The sequence below is a fragment of the Rousettus aegyptiacus genome, unplaced genomic scaffold (genome assembly GCF_014176215.1).
Source record: "Rousettus aegyptiacus isolate mRouAeg1 unplaced genomic scaffold, mRouAeg1.p scaffold_m13_p_7, whole genome shotgun sequence".
NCBI classification, from domain to species: domain Eukaryota; kingdom Metazoa; phylum Chordata; class Mammalia; order Chiroptera; family Pteropodidae; genus Rousettus; species Rousettus aegyptiacus.
In genome coordinates, this window is record NW_023416310.1 from 34643810 (window position 1) to 34667535 (window position 23726).

The following is a 23726-nucleotide window of genomic DNA, read 5'->3' on the forward strand; positions in this document are numbered from 1 at the left end:
GTCCTACTGAACATCATAGCTTAGCCCAGATTACATGTACTCAGAACCCTTATATTAGCCTACAGTTGGGCAGTTACCTTGAGTTTCGTCTCAAGAGTAATTGCTGCCTTCTGCTTCACACCAGAAGCAGGAGACACAGATGGGTGTTTTGTAGACATGATGAGACGCGAAACAGGAAATAATATACGAAAAACACCGGCAACACAGCACACTTTAGAGTATTGGTTGTTTGCCCTTGAGATCATGTGGCTTATTGGGTGCTGTGGCTTGGTGTGCACCATCACTTGAGTATCATACCATGTATTACTAGTCTGGGAAAAGACTGAAATTCAGAATTCTAAGTATGGTTTGTACTGAATGCGTACTGCTTTTGCACCACTGTGAAGTCAAAAAATCATTGAGTTGAATCACGTTAGGGACTGTATGTAGTAGAAGACCTTTCTTTCAGAAACTTCCTCTGTTGTGTCATTCTGCAGACATATCCCCTTTTTTCTAGTTCTGGACCAATCCTGAAATTTAACTTATAATTCCATTCTTCAGTTGTAAACTTTAAAGATACTAAAATTAGTTTAGCTCCAACCTTCGACCTGCAGAGAAAAAACCAATGTTAATTTACATTTGTTACATTTTTGTCACTTAGTGGACAAGAGGAAAAACTAGTGATTAAAACACAGAAATCTGTTTCATGTAACTTTTTATTAAAAATAGTTTTTATATTGGATACATGTTTACAGATATACTTTAGTTTATTGGGGTAAACAGATATACTTTTAAGAGAACCTCAGGCATACGAATGTGGGGTCTGGCTTGCTTCACTGAGTGAAGATAAAGATATAAAAATCCTGATCTACCTGAGGGTAGTCATTTAAATAAGAGCAGCTGACATGTGAAATCGTAAGTTTTTCTTTTAAGGGATATTTAAAGTCCTGTTCTATCATTGTGGATGATCACATGTACCAAGAAAGTGTTATCCTATAATTATTAATTCAACAAAAAACATTCACATTTCTGCTGTAAAAAAAGGTTCCTATGATGATGATGATGTAACTGTTTAAGACTCATGGAAGTTCTTCAGAAAAGAAAATTAAAGAAACTCTTCATTAAGGTAATAACTTCCTACCAGAACTTAAAATTACTTAATTAGGAAGAGTCAAGTAAATAGAGAAATGCTTTAGGCCTGGGCTTCTTAGATTATAGGAGGAAATTCAGTAAGGGCTAAGAGGGAAGGGACTTGATAAAATTTCCTTGAAAGAAAATGTATTCATATGGTAATGTTACTGATCTTGGTTTAAATTATCTTGAGTCATTGCCTTATGAGGTGGAAGGTCTTTTTCATTATATGTACCTGTAATCAAAGAGGTGGTAATAGCTCCACCTCTTGTGAAGCTTGGTGCTGGGACTTTATTTGCCCAAGGCACACCTTCTATAAGTAGAGTCAGGGATATTTAAAGTGCAGTTGACCCTCGTTTAGAATTCTTTCATTCAAATTAGTGTAAGACCTAATGGTTTATAATAAATATGGATCATTTATTGGTTTTTAAAAGATAACTGTAAAATGGACATATCTCAAAATGGAGTTAATTTATATTTACAACAAAACAAAAAGCAACAACCATAGAATTACAGGGTCACATTTTAATTCCTGAATTTTACAGCTCAGATTAATATCACCACATGTATACAAATGGTGTAAAACAAGTACAGTGGTATTTTTAATACAAAATAAACATCTGTTTTATGGAAAAACTATACTTCATATCTACAGACAGCTCATCTTTTCCAAACAATGCCAAAATTAAAATTAACTACAAAATCTACAAAAACAGGGAAAACTGCTTCAGTTTATTCCAAGAAAAATGGACCCATAACACATTACAAGGGTGATCTGAAGATTGTAGCTGGAATTACTATTTTTAATTTTTTTTTTTTTCCCAGTGCATTAAATTGTAGTTTGGGGATGTTTTTCTCAGCATGATCTCAGATCATAGATGAGCAAACTAACATTAAAATATTTACAGTTAACATGCTTGTTCTAAAAATAAAACCTCTTAACTGTTTGCCTCAACTTATTTTAAATTCATTCACGTACATGGAATGTGCTTTTACTCTTTTAAAAAAGCAGCTTTCATAGTACACCCTTGTTTATGAGAAAGTTTCATGTACTGCATATTGACTTTGACAAGTAACTTCCTGGATCAAAATGGCTTCTAGATATTATATATCACTTAATTCAGTACTATTTTTTGTTAGTCATTACAAATTACAGTTTAAAACTTGCCTGCAGCTCTGGAGAGAGACAATTTATTAACAAAGCAGAAAGTAACTTCAAAGTATCTTCCACAAAAGATTGTACTGGTAGGCAGCTGAAAACATTCTGTTCACTCTATTCCCGTTTCTAGAGAAAATCATTTTGGAACACTACTGTACTGATTCTTGGCATCTGTTATCTCTATAAGTGCCGATTTTAAAGTTACATTAACAAAACTGTCCATTTTGAATCCAGCTTGTTTCCATCAAAATACATACTGAAAATTTCTGGTGTAGAAAACTCAACATGTGCTATAATACAGGGTGTACTTCCCTCCAGCTATAAGGCTGAATTTCTTAAATCTTCAAAGAAATGGTCCCAACAGCTTACAATTTCATTTTTTGATAGTTGAATTTGTTTTCCATAAAAATTTCTTTTAAAAAGAGGCAACTGATTAAAAGAACAACATGGCCAGCACCATTATACAAGTAATGTTATTAGGTTTTCAACTGAAGTTTTATAATTATTTCTAGATCGATACTCCCTGGAGCAACCCTGCATTGTTATCAACCTTGTCCCTCCCTTAAAACCTTGCCAAAACCTGAGAGTTTCCTAGCTGAGATGCTATCTCCCAGGTTCCTTCCCATTACCAACTTTTTTTTTTTTTTTTTTTTTGACAGCCTGAAAGGCAAACCCCTTAATTACTAGCAAGCGATCAAGTTCCTGGGAAGCCTGGTTTTTTACAGAACTAAACTCTCCTAGCTGATGTACCGAGCGTCTTTTGCTACTCCTGTATATTTATAAGTTCAAGTGAGAAAGCTTTCTAATCCAGATTTTCACCTCATTGAACAGTTGCAGCATTTTAGTAAGACCATTTGTTGAGGGTCTCCAGTAAATCTTTTATGAGCCAAGACGAGGTCTTTTCCTGGGAGATGTTTCTTCTTCTTCATCTTCCTCTTCATCATCTGGATAATCCACTAAACCAACCAAACTTCCCTATTGAAGAATAAAAAACTTTTTTAAACACATGTAACTTAAATAGATAAATCTAAATTTGATAAAGGAATAGTCTAAACTTATGAACACTTAGTGAGTACAGTTGCTGGCACTCTTAGTTACCCCTCAACTTTTCTATTTCTCTTGGAATTTTAATGGTATCTCACAATTCAATTCAGCAAAATTTCACTATAGGAAAATAACTACATTTCCAAACTAATTCATTTCTCTAATTTTATACTAGAGAGTAGCCAGTCAGTGACAAGAAGACTCAGTCTCTGTTCCCCATGTATATATTTCATTACTAAGTACACATCATTGTTTTCATTCTGCTTTTGAAAAATAGTTTTAAAATGGCTGACGAGTATATAAAATGGTTCCTAAAAACTGATGACTGAAAAGTTTAGGGCTACCTCTGTAATCAAAAGAAAAGTAAGGATGAGGTAATCCAGGTATTTTGACTTTTTATGAATAATGAACCTCTTTGAAAATCCTATTAAATAAAGCTCTGGGTGCTCTACCCAGAAAATTACATATCCATAGGTTTACATTCGTTTTGAACCAATCCCATGAAATTTATACACATATCCTACAGTTTAAGGGGGCTACTGTAAACACTATTTAGTTTAAATGCTTCAGATCTAAGGGGATAAACAAATATAACTGAAATAACTCATATTTCAAACCCAAGTAGTTTCATATCTCAAGAATCCAGGTATCTGGCATTAACACTTTACTAGAATATAACTGAAACACTGTTGATATTCAACGAAGGCCTTGGGGCAGCTAGATATAATTATGTGAAAGTCTGTGAACTACTGAGAATCCTTTTGCTTCTTAGCTTAACACACAAAGTTTAAATTTGATAAGCAAGGGGCAGTATGGCTAAACTGTTAAGACTACTAATTATAGTCTGACTTACTTCAAATTCCAATGCCACCACTTTTTAGGTGCATGACCTTAGGCAAGAGATTTAATTTTTCTATGCCTCGGTTATCTGTAAAATTAGTATGACAGTAGTACTTAGACCTCACTGAACTATTTTGATAACAAAACATATAAAGCACTTGACACAATGGTTGGAATGTAGTTAGTGTTCAATAACTGTAATTTCTAATATAAATTATTTGGTTTTTAAGTAAAAAATGTTAGATGAAAAAGACAGAACACATAATTACAGTATAAAAGAGAGCAGTTTGATATTCACAAAAAACAGCAAGTTATCAAGGAAAGTTTTACTTTTGCTTAGGATCATATATCATAATATACAAACTACTCAGTTCTAAATTGTTAACATTTAAAATGATTTTTTTTTGCTTAAGATTAATATTCTATCTGAAACACTTAGCTACACAATTTAATTTTCAACTGAATCTCTTATCTAAATATACATCATAAACAAACTCATGCATTAAAAAAATCATTTACTATAAAATATACAATGTGAAATATTAGAAGTAAAAAGGCATGTAATCCAGAGACGCCTCCTATGAAGAATTTGATTCCAGATTTTTAATATATAACTGTAAACATATTATTTAAATGAACACCAGATTGCAATCATGCCTACCCTTGTACAATTATATTCACCTACAAATACACTATAGAATGATTTCAATGTTAGTAGACAAAATTCTATTTCATTCTTTTATTCTCATCTATTAATAAAACAGAACCATCTTTGCATACAGACTATGATATGGAAATGTTAAACTGTTAAGGATTTTTGCATCTGTATTCATAAGTAAAATTCATCTACACTTTTTTTCTCAGTGCTAATTTCTAAAAAGTACTACATTTGTATAATTAGAGGAGAGGTCAAGTTGACTAAACTGCTAGAAGACTGGTAAATGCATTTATTTCTATAATTTCCTGAAATCTCATTAAAATCAAATAAAAGAAATTTAAAAAGGTATATTCCAACAAAGACGAAACAGGAAAGAAGAAAACAGCAGATGAAAGCTGTCAAGGCATTTCTGGAAAAGAGAAGTCAGAGACAAGGTAACTCATTTTTAACAGAGGAGAAAGTCAAGAATGATGTATTTGAAGGGGGATATACAAATGAGAATCAAACTGATTTGTCTTAACCCCAGAAAGGACTAGGAAGAAAAGGCACCAAAATACTGGGGCAAGCAAGGAAGATAGTTAAGTCATGTGAGTAAAACAGACAACTGAATACTGAATTCGACAAATCCACTCCCTTACCTCCACCCTCTCCTCTACCAGGAGATTCCTGCTCTTCTACTACCCACAACTATAAAGAAAATGAACCAGAAAGGCTTTGCACATCAGGACTTCAGGCACAGTAAAGGGCAAGGGTAGGAAAAAATCTAAATTCTGCACAATGAGCAGAGACATCCTTACCCCCATCTAAGGTCACTTTTCTATTTAGGCTCTCTAAACACTAACAGGTACGTTAATACTTGTAGGCCACTGCAGACTAGCTAAGCCTGTAAAAGCTGGTGGCTACACAGGAAAAAACTAACACACCAAAACTACAGGTGACTAATACTCCCTGAAAAAAGCAAGGCACTTGCTCTAGTTCTTTATACCAAGTCCACATCAATAGTTCACGCTCATTGCTTTTTAAACTACCTCATTTAAAAAACTGAGATATAATTCATGTACCATAACATTCACCCTGGTAAAGTGAACAAGTCAGTGGTTTTAGTATATTCACAAAGTTGTGCAATTACCACCATTAATTCCAGAACATTTTCATCAATACCCCAACCCCTAAAAAACCTGTATCAATTAACAGGTGGTCCCCATTCCTCCTTCCTCCAAGCTCCTGAAAACCACTAGTAAAACTTATTTCTATGGATTTGCTTATTCTGGAGTTTATATAAATGGAATCATACAATATGTGTGGCCTTTTGTGTTGAGCTTACTTAGTATAAAGTTTCAGGTTCATCCCATATTGTAGCATATATCAGTATTTCATTTTTATGACCAAATATATCTATTGTCATGGATATATCACATTTTGTTTATTTCTTTATTAGGTGATGGACATTTGGGTTGTTCTTACTTTTTGGCTATTATGAATACTATTAATATTCATGTACAGGTTTGAGTATGGACATGTTTTTGGTTCTTCTGGATATTCCTAGGAGTAGAGTTTAACTTTTTTGGGAACTGCAAGACTGTAGTCCAAAGATGCTACACCATTTTATATCCCCATCAATAATATGTGAATGTTGTAATTTCTCTACATCCTCAACACTTGTTTTTGTTCATCTTTTTATTTATTTATTTTTATTACAGCCATCCTAGTGGGTGTGAAGTAGAATCTCACTGTGGATTTTATTTCCATTTTCCTAAAGACTAATGATAATGACTATCATTTCATGTGCTTATATGGTCTATTTGTATATCTTCTTTGGAGAAATGTATATTCGAATGCACATTTTAAAACTGAAATGTGTTCAGGTTTTAAGTTCTATACATATTCTGGATACCAGTCCCTTATCAAATATAGATTTACAAATATTTTCTCCAATTCTGTGGGTTGTCTTTTCACTATATGATAGTGTGCTCTGAAACATAAGTTTATAATTTTGTTGAAGTCCAATTTATTTGTTTTTTTCTTTTGTAACACTTGTCCTTTTGTTCTATCTCAGAAATCATTGCCTAATTCAAGGCTATCAATATTTACATCTATATTTTTTTCTTAGAGTTTTATAGTTTTAACTTTTACATTTAAATCTCTTACCACTTTGAGTTAAGTTCTGTAATATGGTATGAGTCAGGGTCCAATTTGATTCTTTCGCAAATGGATATACAGTTGTCTTAACACCATTTGTTAAAGACTAGTCTTCATTGAATTGTCTTTGCACCCTTGTCAAAAGTCTGATTTACTTTTTACTATGAAAGAAAATCTAACTACTACCAGACACTTGAGGAAAGTTTACAATATGAAGAATCAAAACAAGTGATAACAGCAACAAAGACCTGTGAAGGAACAAATGCTCAAACCAATAAATTAATATAACTCACCATAGTAACAAGTCTAAAGAGATAGAATTGGAGAATTATCCTCTATTCAATGAAAGAAAGACTAGATTTCTTAAATGTGATTAATTTTTTTTCTTTAGTCATCAGTAAAAGTGACATTTTTGTATCTTTTATTTTGTATAGATTTAATTTCTTTATCTCACCTAACTGCATTGACCAAACAAAGACTAAAAACAGCAGTGATAGTGGCAGCCTATCTTGTTCCCAGTGCTGGTGTGAATACTTTTAATATTTTTTCCTTAAGTATAAAGCTAGCTTTTGGTATCAGTCATACATATCATGTTAAGAAATTATTCATTTATTCCTATTTTACTAAATATATTTGATAACAATTATCAAAACTGTAAATGCACATTCTATAGAGAAATACAATCGTTTGTGAAATGATGTATATAGGTCACATACAATGTTTTTTAACTGCAACATCTGGAAACCATTTTATAATCCATCAACAGGGGTTAGTTGTAAATGAAGGTTTAGCCATACTTTGGAATTCTATGGAGGAAGCTCTTTTATATACTGATATGGAAAGCTCACCCAGATAAGTTTGTTACATGAAAAAGCAAGATGCAAAATTCTCCTGTGCCTGTGACAAAAGAAGTGTGTTTTAACATCCACCTATAGCTTCTCATTCTCATTTTCTAAGTATTTTTCCTTAAGGAAAATGTGCATGTTTTGCAGCTCTACATCCAAAGCAATATTCTGAGTCTCTATAGTATTCATATCTTTAAAATATATCTTGTTTAATTTCATTAGTAGTTAATGTCTCGCAAGACTTGAAAACTAATATTTCAAAGAATGTAATTTTTAAAAGTCTATTACAGCTTTAAGATGCCTTATGAAGGAAAATAGACAAGTTTACATCTGATCTATTTAATTTTAAGAACCAATCAATTTGATTGCAGCAATCAACACTGATGGTAAAAATGACTAAAGGGCCATTAATGATAAAGAACCTTTGATCACTTAGAAATGTAGTCACAGCTTGTTGAAGAAGGGTGAGTGGTGCTTTACTTCTATGAATTCCTATCTTGTTTAATTTCAAATTTTTTTGAGTCTAGGGTGAATGAACAATTAGTTTTCCAAGGACAATGACTGTTTTGTTCTCCCAAAGATGAAGAACGAACGTATTTGCTATTAGCATCAAAGGTGAAAAATGTATTTGTGCTTACATTTGATGTTGCTCATTCATAAATAAAAAAGTTATCTGGAAAGATAATAAATTTAAAACTCAAGGAAATGACCCAGAAAACAGAAGATGATTAAAAAATGAGTAACAGGAGAAAAATTATGAACATTATAAGATCCATAAAAAGCCCCACATCCAAACAATAAGGTATAATGAAAGAGCATTAAATGTCCCCAAACTAAAGGACAGCACTGTTCAGCTAAGAATGACCAACATATTATCATCATGAAATTGCAGAATGCACGGATAAAGCCCTAAATGCTTCCAAGAAGGAGAAAATAAAATTACATACAGAGGATCAAATATAAGAATATCTTTGGATTTCTTGGTAGAAGTAACTTCAAATTTTTGAAAGAAAATGACTAAAGGGCCATTAATGATGGCCCATTTTTCCAATCTTATTTTACATTCAGTTAAACTGTCAATCGAATATGAGGACAGAATATAGACATCTTCATACGTGTAAGGTCTCAACTTTTACCTCTTGTGGGATCCTTTATTCAGAAATGAGAAATTCAAGAAAGAGAACAGAGAAATGAGATCCAGAAACAATCAATACGAGAAAAGCAGAGAAGCAAAAGGAAGTATCATGATGATGGCAGAGGCAGTCAGAAGACAACAGCTGTGCAGCAAGTCTAGAGAGCCACCCATAGGCAGGAACAGGATGGGTGACTTCAAACAAGATATCTCTAAGGGGAGACTACGGAAACTAATATGAGAGGTACTGAAAAAAATTAGTGAGACACACATAACTACTGCAACGAATGCAAAACTGGTGGCAATTATTCACTGTAGAAACGAGAAAAACTATAAAGAAAAAAAAAACAGGAAAAAAATCATGAATAAAGAATATTTATATTATCACTATAGCTATCAAATTATCAAATAATGTTTTAACTAAAAATTGTGATACAGAGAAGAATAAAGTTAAGGATGTGGCAAGGAGTGTTCATGTGTACTAAATTCTCATCTACCATAACAAGAATTTAATAAATTGTCTAAACTTAAAAAAAAATATATAGCAGCATTAACATATTATTTAGAAACAGAAGATACAGATAGAAGAGTTCAAAGATACCTCTGTGGAGAGAAAAAGAGGACTGATTTTTTTCAGTATTTTCAATACTATCGGACTTTTGAAAGTGAGCGCTTTTATTACTTTGATTAAAAAAAAAAGTCTATATTGAGAAAGTACCAAGTAGTGTTCTAAGCTCTTTATATTAAATAATTTGATCTTATTGTAAGAACTATGTAAGTGCCAGGTGGGTATTAGACTGGGGGATCACTTCTCAAATTATGTAAATGTCTAACCACTATGCTGTACACCTGAAACTAATACAATACTGAATGTCAACTCTAATTAAAAAAAATTATCTTCACAACAAGTCTATAAAGTAGGTTTCATTTTATTCCTGTTTAAAATGAGAAAACTAAACCCAGAGAGATTAAATAACTTAAGGTCAAACAGCTAGAAAAAGGCAGAGCCAAGATTTGAACCTAAAAAATATAACTCCACAGCAAATAATACAATGTCACAATATCACAATAAATTGTCCTATCAAAAAGTGAAAAATTTTAAATTTCTATTTAAAAAACATAAAACGTGTTTCAAAAACTGTTGAATCCCACTGAAAATGCTACATCTGTGAACTTTAGTCAAGAACACACTTCACTATAATACTGAAAAAAATTCTACATTTTTGTAAAATGATAAATGCAGACCTGTATTTTGTGTTCAAAACAGGAAGCAACAAGTCAGTTAGATTTCTACTACTATGGCATTTCCCACTTCTTGTCCTTCTACCCTTATACTAATATTGACCTAGGTTTATGCCTTTTTATTTTAAGCCACTCCATTTTTTTGGAAAAGGATGGTTATATATAATCAAAATGTAAGTGAAAGAAAAAAAATTCCATTTAAAATTTAAACTTGTTTATAAAAAAACTCATGGGAAATACATTTGCTCTGCTAATGACAAAAAGGCTACTATCCTTAACTAAAGATTTGTTCATATTAAGAACACAAAAGCCAATTTTTAAAAGGCACGGCCATGTACAGATAACTTAGAGACGAGCAAATTCAGAAGGTTGATATCCAAACTGATTACTAACGAAGCACACACAACTGGGAATGAGACATGCTGTCTCTTCTACCTAGTTGGCAAAGATTAAAAATAATTATAATAACACTGGCAAAGCTGCAGTGAGCCAAGTATATTCATACAATGCTTATGGTAACATAAACTGGTATAGACTTTTTGGATAGGAATTTGACAGTATGTGTGAAAACATTCTATTCATCCATCCAAAAAAATAATTTAAAATGCAACGACACTAGCAGTCATATCAATGAAATATCAGAATCAACTTATGTGCTCCAAAATATTACTGGAGCGCAGGAGAGGGACCCTTACAAATATCATAAAATGAAATTCTATAGTCAATGTTTTAATAACATAGAAAAACTCTTACAATAAATAAAAGCAGGATACAAAACTGTATTTATAGAAAGACCTCAATTATGTGTCACATAAATCCACATACCTAAAGAAAATGGCAGCAGTCATATTCTCTGATGACACGTGCAACTTTTTTTCTTTAAATTATTTTTATTATCCAAATTTTCTTCAGTAAACATTAAAAAAATTTACAGATGGAAAAAACAAAGTTTGTTTATGTGTAGAGCAATTTTACATACCTTGGTGGCTGTTACTGATGTAGTCAAGTTTGTAGTTTTGGAAGAGGATCCATTAGAACTTGCTGGTGGTGTCTGAGCCACTACGGATTTGCTGTTTGTACTGTTTGCTCCATTAGCAGCACCGGCAGAGTGGGAGAAAGTAAATTTGAAGCCACCAGATGTCCTTTTGGGAAGGTTTTCCTTGTCTTCACTTTCTTTTGCTAAAGTGAAAGTAAAATTTTGAACCTTTATCAGTAAATATTGCTAATTCAAAGCATCTGAAAAGAACTATAATTTAAAAACTTGTAACACACTATCTTTGCTTTAGAAGAGTTAAAAGAGTAGAGCATGATGTGTATGGTGGTGAGTTTTTATTAGCTGGAATCTTAGCATTCTCAGGATTAGAAAGGATCTTAAGAATCACAAAATATATCAGCTACCCTGTGCTAGAATTCTATACTGAACTAGGACACTTCCAAGGACTCGAGTTGTCTGATTTTTCCTTTGTCTCCTTGCCACTCACTTCTACTCACTGACTCTATACTTCTATGCTCCTTGTAAAAACATAATACCCTCTCCCACAAGTCAAAATTCAAATGCCTAAAGACAATGATATGTTCATGTCTACTGAATATTCCATGTTCCTGTATCTGTGTCTTTTATGACATAGGTGTCTACTATACTTTAGTATCTGGTTGCTACTATTTTTGTATATGATTAACTTGATACAGTACTTCAAGTTTGGCATCATTGTCTCTTTCAACAGTAGTCAGTCAGCACAGTGCCTGTAATGGGTAAAGGTAGAAGAATCTGGCTACTAAAAGGTGCTTATTCCTTAACACATTTTAATAGGCTATTTATTCCCATAGGCTAAAATAAATGGAACCTATGGCACTAATGAGTGGAAAATTGAGACTGGGAATAACAGTTTAAGGAAAAATATAGTAAGAAATCACTAACATTTAGATGATGTATGCAGAATAGTACTCCAATAAAGGTAGTTTCTCAGTCAATAGAATCAGTTTTTTTGAAAGACAGGAAATTTTACTTTCATTTTTCTTGATATTGTATCTTTATGAAACTTTTATGATTTTAAAATTTCAAAGAGCAAAATTACTTGAGCTTAGTTTCCTCAGCAGTAAAAGGCAGAGTGCTCTGGAAAGTTCCTAATGAATCTATATGGTATCTATTATTGGCAATTTCAGAACAGAAAAAAAGCCAATACTATTCACAGAAGGCAAAGTACAAGTGGACAATGCAATTTCTAAATTGCAAATGAAGACTACCATAAAATGGCAAGTTTCAAGAAAAATACTTTAAACATGAAATCTCAAACAAATTTAGAAAAAGCATATTAATTTAAAACTGATATTTAATAAAAGTCACATCCTTCATGCTTTATAAACTATGACCAGACCTACAAGCAACTGAATAATTTCTGTATTAATTATAAGAGGATGCATTATTCAAAACTTCATAATTTTAATACCTTTTTTAGTCTCCATAAATTTTTCATAACTATCTGGAAAATCATCTTCTGGCTTAGATTTTTCCACTGGTGCCACAACTGCTTTTCCTTCATCCTCTTCATCTTCATTCGACCACATTTCTTCATCCTCTTCCAAGGCTTTTGCATCTCTGCGAAATCTGTTACTACGCAATATAGATGGTACACTGTAAGAAACATACCACAAATATAGAGTAATGACTTAAAGTTTATGATCAGATTAAATTTTAAAATAAGTAGGTATAATGAAGAGCAGCTGAAGTAATTTTAACCAAATAAAATTTATATCATAATCGTCTCGACTGTGATTCAAGATTTAACCAGAGAACATTCCAAAACATTAAAAAATGTAAACCAAACTAAAAATTTACCTTGAGTTACAATATGGAGCAATAATTTTTCATCTAAAAGACGCCAGGTAGGGAGGATCTCCTACCCTCCTACATATAACCCTGTACTGTCTAAGAATAGGAAGAAAACTCCTGGGTAAGTTTCATAAATAAGGTCCAAACTACGGACAATTTAGAACATAAATTTATAGGCTATAAATGCAATATAGTTAACCAATACCAATACCTGTTCAGTTTCTGATTTTGTCTGTCTTTTTCTTGCTCATATTTAGTCTTCAATCCTTTGAATGTTTGAACATATTCAATCGATTCAAGTGCTTTATAAAAATTTTCAACTATATGTGCAGTAAGAGACTTGATATCTTCCTGTATAAGCACAAAATTTAGATTTCAAATATAATACAATGCTGGTTAGGAGAAAAACAATTTTTTTTGTTTGTTTTAAAACTGATCAAAAAATGTTTTTCAAAATCACCTTCCAAAAATAAATGTCCTAATTTCTTTATACATGAGCCATGATTCCTTAGAAAACTTGAAAAAAAGAAGAAGGAATTCACTGGGGCCTTTTTGAGGAATTATAAAACAACATTTCAGAAGTAGATGGATTTAGTTTATGTATTGTTTTTTGCACTTACATATAGCGCTTTACAATTTAAAAAGCACTTTAATGTATAATTTCATTTGATCCTCATAACAATTCTATGAAATAGGTCTTACTATTTACAGAAAATAAAAAAATTGAAGCTCTAGAGAGGCTGGATGGCCTGATCAAGAATAAAAAGCTAATTAGAAAGATGATTTTGAATTCTATTTTCAATAAATCTTAGGTATTAATGACTCCTCATTGAACTTCTACCAAAATGGGCTAAGCTTTCCTAAATAACATAACATAGATTCCTCAGACTATATTACATATACAGATCGGATAAACTATTAAATTGATACTACTCATTTACACCCACAGTCTTCAATGGTATAATCTTTGTGAAATAAAATTGACAGTAATAACTTCTAAATTCTCAATGAACCATTCCAAATGATCATTGCAAATGCATGGGTACAAAGCAGGCTCATTATTAAAAATAAATTAAAGTTGTGATTCAGGACTTTAATACTAATAAGAAATAAGCAGGCTACTTCTTTAAAAAATCTACCATAATCTGGCTGCATTATGGATTTTAACTATTTAAATGAGTTCCCCTGGACATCTCAATCAAAAAATATGCAAAGAAGAAAAAATAGAAACCTAGGTAAAATGGTTCTGTGTTGTATACCAACAAAAAGATTAATTAAGTTTTGGGGTTCAAAGTACATTTATCGACCATTCAAAATTAATTTTAGAAAAATGAATTCAATCATAGGCATAGGGATGTGTTTGTGAATGCTACAATTTATCAGTATCTCATCAAAAATTTTGAAGGAAAAAATGTAAAAATTAACCTGTACAACTGTGAATTTGGGTTCAGATACTTGGTGAGCTTCAGCCAGCTAACTATGTTTCCTCTTTTCTAATGCTAAAGCAGTACTTTTATCCTCTGCAGTCTTCTGAAAATCATACTCTTGGCAAGTGACCACTATCACAAAAACAATCCAGTCACTCAGATACCATGCCACTGGTAGAAATCTAGTTTGCAAGAAACAAAACTAGAGAGTGAATTTCTAGCTCTGACTTCCCCTTTTCAGGTTCTAAACATGTGGCCATTTTCCCTGGTGGAATAATTTCAATATGTGGGAGAGGGCAAATTTATTGTACCAGTTCTATACTTATCTGTCTTATCCCTGTTACTCACGTAGAATTCTTTCCAGATCTTTTTATGATGAAACTTTTGTTGCCCAAAGCTGAGCTATAATGTATCTTCAAACCCTGACTGTGCTCCTAACCAAAAGGATGCTCCTGAATAAGTCCCTTAATCACTCTGGGTAGCTCCAAGTCTCTCATTTGTAAAATAAGGCAATTGGAGTAGTCCATCTAACTCCCTGGTCTCTTCAACCTAAAATACCATGCTAACATCCTATTTTTTTTTTTTTAACATTTCATATCAATGTCTACCAAAGGAATTACTTTTCAATCTTTCTATTCATTTTTATCATCACTCCTACAATCGATCTAAGAAATCACATGAATGGAGGGCTTTACTGAAATGTCCACATATGCAATATAATCCTGAAACAGCTGGCCAATAAAAATGGAACAGAGAATATAGAGTAAACATGAGTTAAAAGACTATGTTAAATTTCACAATTTAAAATATTAACATCACTAAACATAATTATTTTACTTTACTAAGAATCCTTTAGTATAAACTTACCACTCTTATAAATTCAAATAACTCAATAACAGCTGAATTCAACAGATTGTACCGAGTTCCATTATCCAGAAGAGCATTTATAACTGGCTCAAAAAGATTTCCCTTGGTGATGTAACGATTATAAAATTCATCTTTAAGGCCAATTATCCGCCTCATAAAACGAAGAGCACCTAATTAAAAACAACACAGGAAATAAAGTCAATGATCTCATTCATATTATTATATAGGTATTTTTGTATAAACCTATGTACATGTTCTTTCTGAATAAAAAGCAAAACTGTACACTAAAACTAATTGGGCTTTGAGAAAAATACAGTTAGGGAAAGACCACTCAAAACCTGTACAGCTTTTGTAGGCAGAACTGACAAAACAAACAAACAAACAATTAACTGGCAACTGGGAGATAACATACTACCTAACCAGGTGGCTCAACGGCAGAAAAATTAAAAAATACACAAAAACCACAGAACACAAATGTGGGCAGTACTCAGAACTATGCTGGCGGATATAGAGACAAAATAGTGAAGGCAGTTCAGAATCAGTATGGGGCTGTCATTAAGGTGGGCACGGAAGGTGTGGTGGAACCTTCTGTGGTGCAACCTGCCAAGAACCAAGACTAGCTTACCTCAGGGGGAGGGAGCTTTGGAGATAGGTACTTTTAAATTTTCTGAAGACACAGACACAGGAGTTTCTGCTACCAGTTTAATAGGAGAGCTAAAGGTTTTTTACTTTTCTGATGAAGGTTAGAATTCCACTCCCACTATTTTAGCTCCCTTTGCCCTGGAAAAATCATCTGTGAATGAATGCTACCTCCACATCATAATAACGTCATTCTCTTGTTTACCAATTGCTTATGAACTATTTTGCCTTAGGTAAACATGTACTGTGGCAGATCAGACTATATTTGTAAAAGAACAACAGAGTAACAAATAAATAGTATAATTTGGCTTTTCACACTTTAGAATACTGAAAAAGTTTTCCTTTTAACTAGTATTTTCTCTAGTGAAATAGAACTAAATAAATTTAGCAATGTTACCTGCTAAAATATGTAATGTACACCAAAGACTTATTTTAATCTCTTATTTTTCTGTTTTGTGATCCTTTAACTTGTAATCTTTCTCCAGTTTAAATTTATTCTATCAGTAACACTAGCCAAACCTTTCAAAATACAAGGTTTCCAATTTTATGATTTGGCTCTTATTTCAACTTCTGTCCATAGATGGAAGCCATTAAAAGAAGTTGTGCCTGTTGAAAGAGGTTCTAAACATTCTTTGAGAGCAAAACAGAAACAGGCCACATAAGGTAAAAATGTATGATAAACAGTAACACTAAAACAGTGAGGAGAGAAGTGCTAGACTTATAACATCACCTCTTTTTGTGGTGGAATAAGAAACAGTGTACTTAAGATTAAAAAAAAGCATTGGTAAAGATGTGAACAAATGGCACTCACACACTGCTGGTGAATGAACTGACATGCACACAAAACTATAGTTAAAATAGCACTGCTTATAATAATGGAAATCTTGAAGCAATATAAACATCTAAATACTAGAGATTTGTTAAATGACCATATACCATATGAATGGAACTACTTTGTAGCCATCAAAAAGGACTATTTAGACTTTGAACCTGTTACGGTGGCTTCAGGGGTGTTGTAGCCATGTTGCTGTCCAGGGTCTCCCTTACCAAGAGCAAGTCAAAGACTATTCTGGTGAAAATGATAAGACAAGCTAGGACAGGTTACTCCTTTAACATTGAGAAGTTGACTATGGGAGAAACTGACTCTACTGAATTATGATCTAGTTGTAAAAACAAAAGTACTCTTCGTGGAACAGAAAAAAAGACACTCCTTCTAAACAATGGATTGAAAATGCATTTGATTTATGAACGAGAAAACAGAGGGCAGGATACTGATTCAGAAATTCTGCATCATATAATAAGAGAAAAAAATGACACAATCACTGCCTCCTATGCTTTCAAGGACATTGAAGGAAAACAATGAAGTGAAAGTATGCGCTTCATATTAGACCATATATATCATTAAACCATTTATCTTTCTGGATATTTTTATAGCCTTTAATAAAAAATATTAAAATAGCCTGAAAAAAAGGACTATTTATAGAAAGCCAGATAGAAAAATCTATCATGAGAACAAGTCATATGGAAAATAATACCATAAATAAAGGCAAAGACAAAAGACAAATGAGACTGAGACATTTTTTCCCAAAATATAATTCGCAACATATAAAATACAAAAGCACTAAAATATAAAAAAAGGTTGTCAAGGAAAATGTAAATTAAAATACAAATAGAATACCATTTTGTATCATCAGCTAGATAACACTTTAAAAAACCAGTAACACCAAGTATTAAAAGAATGTCAAGTCCTTCAGTCTCTTGGGAAAACTAATCTGGAGGCTATATGTTAAATTAAAAGAATATATTAAAAATATATAAACATTTTGTCCTGCAATCCCATTACTGGGAATCTATCCTATGGAAGTAAACCAGTACTTAAAAAAAAATTATATACTAGGCATTTCCTACAGTGTTCTTTGGAGTGGCAAAATACCACTTGTAAAAATAAAACCTGTGTATGTGTATGAATGTTTATGTAAATTTGTACAAGTATGGAAAAAGGAAGGAAAAGAAACGGTGCATGCAGCTGATGATGGCTATTTTAAGGCCTTAAAAATAAAGTAAAAATAAAGATTACTTTTTCTTTACACATAAAGTTAAATGCTTAAATTTTAACTATAATTTTTATGCTCAGAGCTCTTTTTTATTTGGAAGGAGAAAGAGGCTTATTTATCCTTATTTGCAGGTGAAATTATGAAGAAAAAAGGAAAGTTTATAGTTTGCCAAAACACAGCATTGGAGCAAATATTTTATAAGTTCAATAAATAACCTAAGTTACACAAAAACATTAAGGCCCATATCTCAAAAATATAAAGTCACTACTAAATGACCATTTGATGGAGCATATGTAAAATAAAGCAGGACTAATTCTATTGGTGAAATGTCATTGTATATGGTATTATCTCAGTTAAGCTAACAACTTAAATATGAGCAAATGTGGGTGGGGAAGCACTATGACCTATTTTTCTTATCCTTTAAATAAAAAATCAGTACTTTTCATAATCATCTCTTTAGTAGTATATATACTGCTAAAAATATATTCACATGGGCAACTTCGACTTTTATCTCTATTAAAAATGTTGTTCTTTAAAACATTTCACAAGACTATTCATTTAAATTGTTACTTACACAAGGCCAGGAAAGTGTGCTTTGAATTCATCAAAACCAAGACTCTTCTTAGCAAGTCCTTGTTCATAATATAGTTTTTTATGTGATATGTGTGATGTTCCACACAAAATGTGAGTAGCTCTAAAATTAAGGCAAGCAGCTGTGCTGTTTGATAATTATCTACAAAGAAACACATCTTATGAAAATAAAATACTGCAATATATTTAAGAGAATAAAGCTTACATTTATAATTTAGTACAAAAGTCAAACTGTATTTTCTCATTTTTGAGAAAATTTTTACTTTTTCATTAAGTAGATTCTCTAGGATTATTAGTTTCACCTACTAAATAGACACTTTTCTAAGCCTCTTATATAAAATATTTAATATTAAGAAAAACCCTCAATCAAAATCTACAAACATGGTAAAAAATCCTCAATGCATTGAGATTTTCTTGGTAATGTTTCCTTAATACATGCTTTCATTATTATTATTAATAATAAATTTAACAAGGGTCCACAGTAGAGAGGAAGTACTTCAAGGACATTTTTGGCTATTTGAAAAACAAGTGAAAATCATTACATCAAGATTTGTGTTAACAATAATCTTTTTAACATCAAACCATGATAACCATGAAGAGGCCTACTGAAACACTAGCATATTTTTTTTCTCAAGAGCCTTTGGTTTATACATTCATGGAATGATTTCAAACTGCCTTCTGAACAGCAAAACTGAATATATGTCAAAGGCTTAATTGGTAATTACGCATGGCTATTATAAATGCTTTAGACAAGTAAATATTAAACCATAAGCAAATTATGGAATCATAGTCTCATAGAATAACTGACATTATTTAATCCAACTGTTTTATTATTTTTTAATATTACATATACAAATATTTTGTGGAACTGCTGTTATCATAAATAAATTAACATTCTTTTTAATAACAGGATGACCACTAATATACAAAATATGATTCAGGTATATCAAAGATCTTTGCTTCTTTAAATGCAAGTAAGCAGTTTTACTTACTCCAGACCAATTTGTTTAACAGCCAACACCACACCAGTAAGTGAACCACTAGAAACAAATTTTTAATTTCTCAATTCTCAAATTTTATTTAAAAAGATTTTGTGATGATGATCTACAGTGCTGATTAAATTAAATATCTTGTTTTCATTTTCTCAAATTAGGATATAAAATTACTCATTATATCTCTAACTAATCCAATCTCTGAACTGTCTCTTTATCTGAAACTGGCTCTCTCAGCACTTTGATGAACCTGGTAGAAAAAGAAAGGATGCTAGGCACACACAGGCATATTTCCCATACTACAAACTCATACCTGGTATAATGTTACAAGTAGAAGCAACAGTATTCACACTCAGATTCATAAACAACACTTAAACATAAGGGCTGTTCTGAATACTAGTTCTTAACTAAATGGCCTTAGATTACTAGATCTCAAAAATAATAAAGTGAATCCTCGATATTCAGACATCTTCTCAAAAAATGTCAGAAAATCAGTTCTAAATTCATAGAAAAAAACACAAAATTCCAAATGACTTTCCATCTTTGATAGTGGAGAAAGTTGAATTTTTTTCTTTGTAATAAAGAAAAAAGTAAATGTATTTTTGGTTTGTTTTTGTTGAAAATACACCTTTCTTAGCTTTATACTCTGAGTAGGATAAACTTTATAATTTTCGTTAATTAATAAAATAAGAATTTATACTTACCGGGACAAATTGTGCTGTTTTTGTTAGATCCAACTATATTATCTAATAAAAAAAAAATTAAAGTCAGTTACTTCAGTAATAACATCTTACATTTCCCTAGCACAATATACAAAGCACATCTTTGATCATAATCTCATTTTACCTGCCTAATAACCATTAAGAATTAGTTGCTTCAGTCAAATATTATACTTCTATCTGTAATCTTTTACAGAAATGGGTACAGATGAGAAATTATTAAGACAATATCATAAATATTTTGATAAAAGTGAAATTGCCACTAAAGATAAGACTGAGATATTTTCTTTTATCTTAGTCATCCTCCAACAATTAGGATATGTCTCTGCATATAGGAATTTCTTAATTTCCAGAAAAACACATATATTAATAGGTGATTGATGCTTTGAATTTTTTAAAAAAGTGGAAGATTATAAGTTACAATTTCTCAGCACACATCTTAGAGCACATTTGTATAGAAAAACACAAGAATGTATACTAGAGCAGTGTCTGTAATAGCAAAAAGGTAGAAACAACCTAAATGTTAGAAGCAGAATGGCTAAATTACAGCATACGAGACTCATACAAGAGAATGTAAGAGTTAAAAATAAATAAGGACGTAGTATTAATATGGATAGATCTCAAAAAAAAGCAATGGGTATAAAGAAAAAAAATAGCAGAATAATGTACACGATAGAAGTGAAAACATATCAAGTTAGAGAATATGTAAAATATTATATATGTCATAATAAACAAAGGAATGATAAACTCCAAATTCAGCATTCTCTAAGGGATAGAGGTAGGTGAGGTGATATAAGAATGTGAAGAGGTACACAGGAAACTCCAAGAGTAGCTGTAATTTTCCTTTAAAAAGAATCTGAAAAGTATATGGGAAATTAGTTTTGAAAGGGCCATTAGGAAGTGCATGGGTGTCTTTTACTATTATCTAAATATTTCTGTATGCTTAAAGTGTTTTATTTTAAAATGAAAGTTAAAAATGCATTTATTTTAATTTATATAAATAGAACCATTCTGTAATATAATGTTGTGTGGTGTTTTACCCATTCAACTTTATATTTTTGAGAACTAGTCAGATGATAAATTCAATTACTTTAACTGTTATATAGTATTCCAGTATATGAATATACCATACTTTCTCAATTTTCCTACCAGGAAGAAAACAACATTTTTGTACCTGTCATGCATATGTATAATGTTCCCTAGGATATATACTCAGAAATGGAACTGGTGATATTATGCGAGTGTGCCCATTGTACAACTTTATTAGTTTACTAAATATTTTCTAAACTGACCTGACCTCCTCTGAGTCTCAGAGAATATGTCCCATACACATCTTATTTTATAAGCTGAGTTATATTCTGATAAGTCAAAACTTTGTTTATGCCAGTTATATTTGGTTGTTTGACTATATTACTTAAATATTACAAACTGATGAAATGTAGTAGATATTACATAATACAGAAAGCTAATACAGTAGAACTCAATAACATGTTGCCAAATCAGATATACAAAACTATGAACACTTAATGGGAGGTACATAAAACCACAGTAGGATTCAGCATTCAGACTTTTTAAAAATTAACTTTAGGTTTTCACTCCACTTTGATAAACTGAAACCAGAAATTATAGAGATGCCTTATGAGTGTAGTTTACACAAGAAAGATAATACAAAAATATAATTAAAAAAAAGCCTTGACCCTGTACAAAATACCCACAGATGAGTCAGCATTTAGAGGAAATGCTTACAAAGAGTTTATTTTTTTAACCGCTCTGCTTTAACCAACTTTTTTGATTAACCCATCCATTCTGATCCTTATGCTATGATAATAAAGAACTTCTACTATATTACCAAATTCTTCTCCAAAATGATGGTATCTTTAGATTTTCTAATGTAGGCAATATACTGTCTATCCTTACTCAATGGAGATATCAACTCTAACAACTTTGGAAGCAATTTCCGTTTGCTAAGTGTTTACATCTCTCTTCCTCAAGGTGTAATACTTTTTGCCATTTTCTTCTATATCATTCTCTAATACAGACACTCAGAAACAAGAGAAATCATTATTTTATATTGTAGCTTAAAATTTTCAGTAGGAATTTCTGTTATATAAAGAATCAAGTAAACAGTTTCAGTTATAATATTTACTTCACTCTTTTAAAACAGAAATGACAAGCAGATAAGTAAGAGACCTTACCCTTTTCACATTTGTCTTCTGAAGTATTGGTCAAAAGTGGTGCTGTGAGAACATGCATACAATGGTTGTAGAAGAAATTTAGAAATTCACTTTTTTCAGTTTTCTGAAACACAGAATTTAAAAAATACTTTACTACGTTTATAATTAATAAAACATATTTAAGTAGCAGTGTGAGTCCTATACAAACAACAGATTCTTTAAGAAGACTCTTAAGGGCCAAAAAATTAGTTATGTTCACCTCAATTTTATTTCTGCAGAATTTAAAAATCAAATCTATTTCACATTGTAAACTAAATAAAAATGAAAGCTAGAAAAAGATCAGAGGTGGAAACATGGTGAAGTCAGAGCCGTCCCTAGATCTCTCCCCTTGAAACAACAATAAGCTGAACATATAAAACTCAACAAAAACACCAAAACTGCACACCAGCATGTCTGAGTGTGGGATCTGCCTATAAGAACTACCAAAGGTCAGGTGGTGGACTGGGAGAAATAAAGAATCTGCCTCTCGCAGCCTCTGGAGCTCCCTGCAGGATGAGGAGTGGTAAAGGTGTAGGGACTTCCCTGAACAGCCCTGCCTGAGGCTGCTGCGAGCTTCCTGTGGCAGGTGGCAGGGCCCAGTCATCAGGGCAGAAAGCAGAGAAATGGGGCAGAACTGCAGAGAAACAACAGCTGATTTTTACCCTCCGATTTTAACTGGCCTCCAGTTGCAAAACCGAGGTTGAGCGGCAGCCCCCAACCCCCAACCCAGAGGGCCACTCCCCCCATACCCTCCAAGACCAATCACTGCAGAGCCCCAGGGGAATCTGAGCAAACACTGCCAAGACTGAAGCTACCTCTCACAGACTCTGGAGCTCTCTGCAGGATGAGAGGGGAGGGGAGAAGGAACAGGAGTTCCTGTGGCGAGTTCCCTGAATAGCTCTGCCTTGGAAAACTGTAGCTGTGGCCAACTGGCTACAGAGCACAGTCATCAGGGCAGAAAGCAGAGAAGTGGGGCAGAGTGCAGAGGAGTAACAGTTGATTTTTGCTGGCGGAGGCTGCAAAACTGAGGCTGAGCCACAGTCCCCAACCCCCGACCCAAACGGCCCTCCCCCCATACCCTCCGAGCACCACGGAGCCCCAGGGGAATCTGAGCAAACTCTGCCAAAACTGCTAGGAATCCAAAAGGCTTAGACACCACCTACTGGAAACCAAAAGAAGAGCACCTTCTTTGCAGCAGGCTAAAGAGAGAGCTTTATTTAATAAA

The 23726-nt window shown here is 32.4% G+C and overlaps 1 protein-coding gene across 3 annotated transcripts in view; it reads right to left on the bottom strand.

Annotated features, from left to right (window-relative positions):
• Positions 1-1615: 1615 nt before the first annotated feature.
• The window catches only part of PPP4R3B (protein phosphatase 4 regulatory subunit 3B), a 56382-nt gene continuing 34271 nt past the window's right edge, over positions 1616-23726 (bottom strand). For 2 of the 3 annotated variants that reach the window (XM_016162560.2, XM_016162561.2), the window contains 8 exons: positions 22484-22586; positions 20274-20315; positions 18561-18719; positions 15294-15463; positions 13211-13350; positions 12617-12780; positions 11149-11348; positions 1616-3244 (listed from right to left, as the gene is read on the bottom strand). In XM_016162560.2, the coding sequence (XP_016018046.1) occupies positions 3149-3244; positions 11149-11348; positions 12617-12780; positions 13211-13350; positions 15294-15463; positions 18561-18719; positions 20274-20315; positions 22484-22586 (1074 nt within the window). In that variant the 3' untranslated portion in view covers positions 1616-3148. Of the gene's footprint in view, positions 3245-11148; positions 11349-12616; positions 12802-13210; positions 13351-15293; positions 15464-18560; positions 18720-20273; positions 20316-22483; positions 22587-23726 lie in introns of all 3 variants that reach the window. The other variant, XM_016162559.2, reaches the window with a different exon arrangement.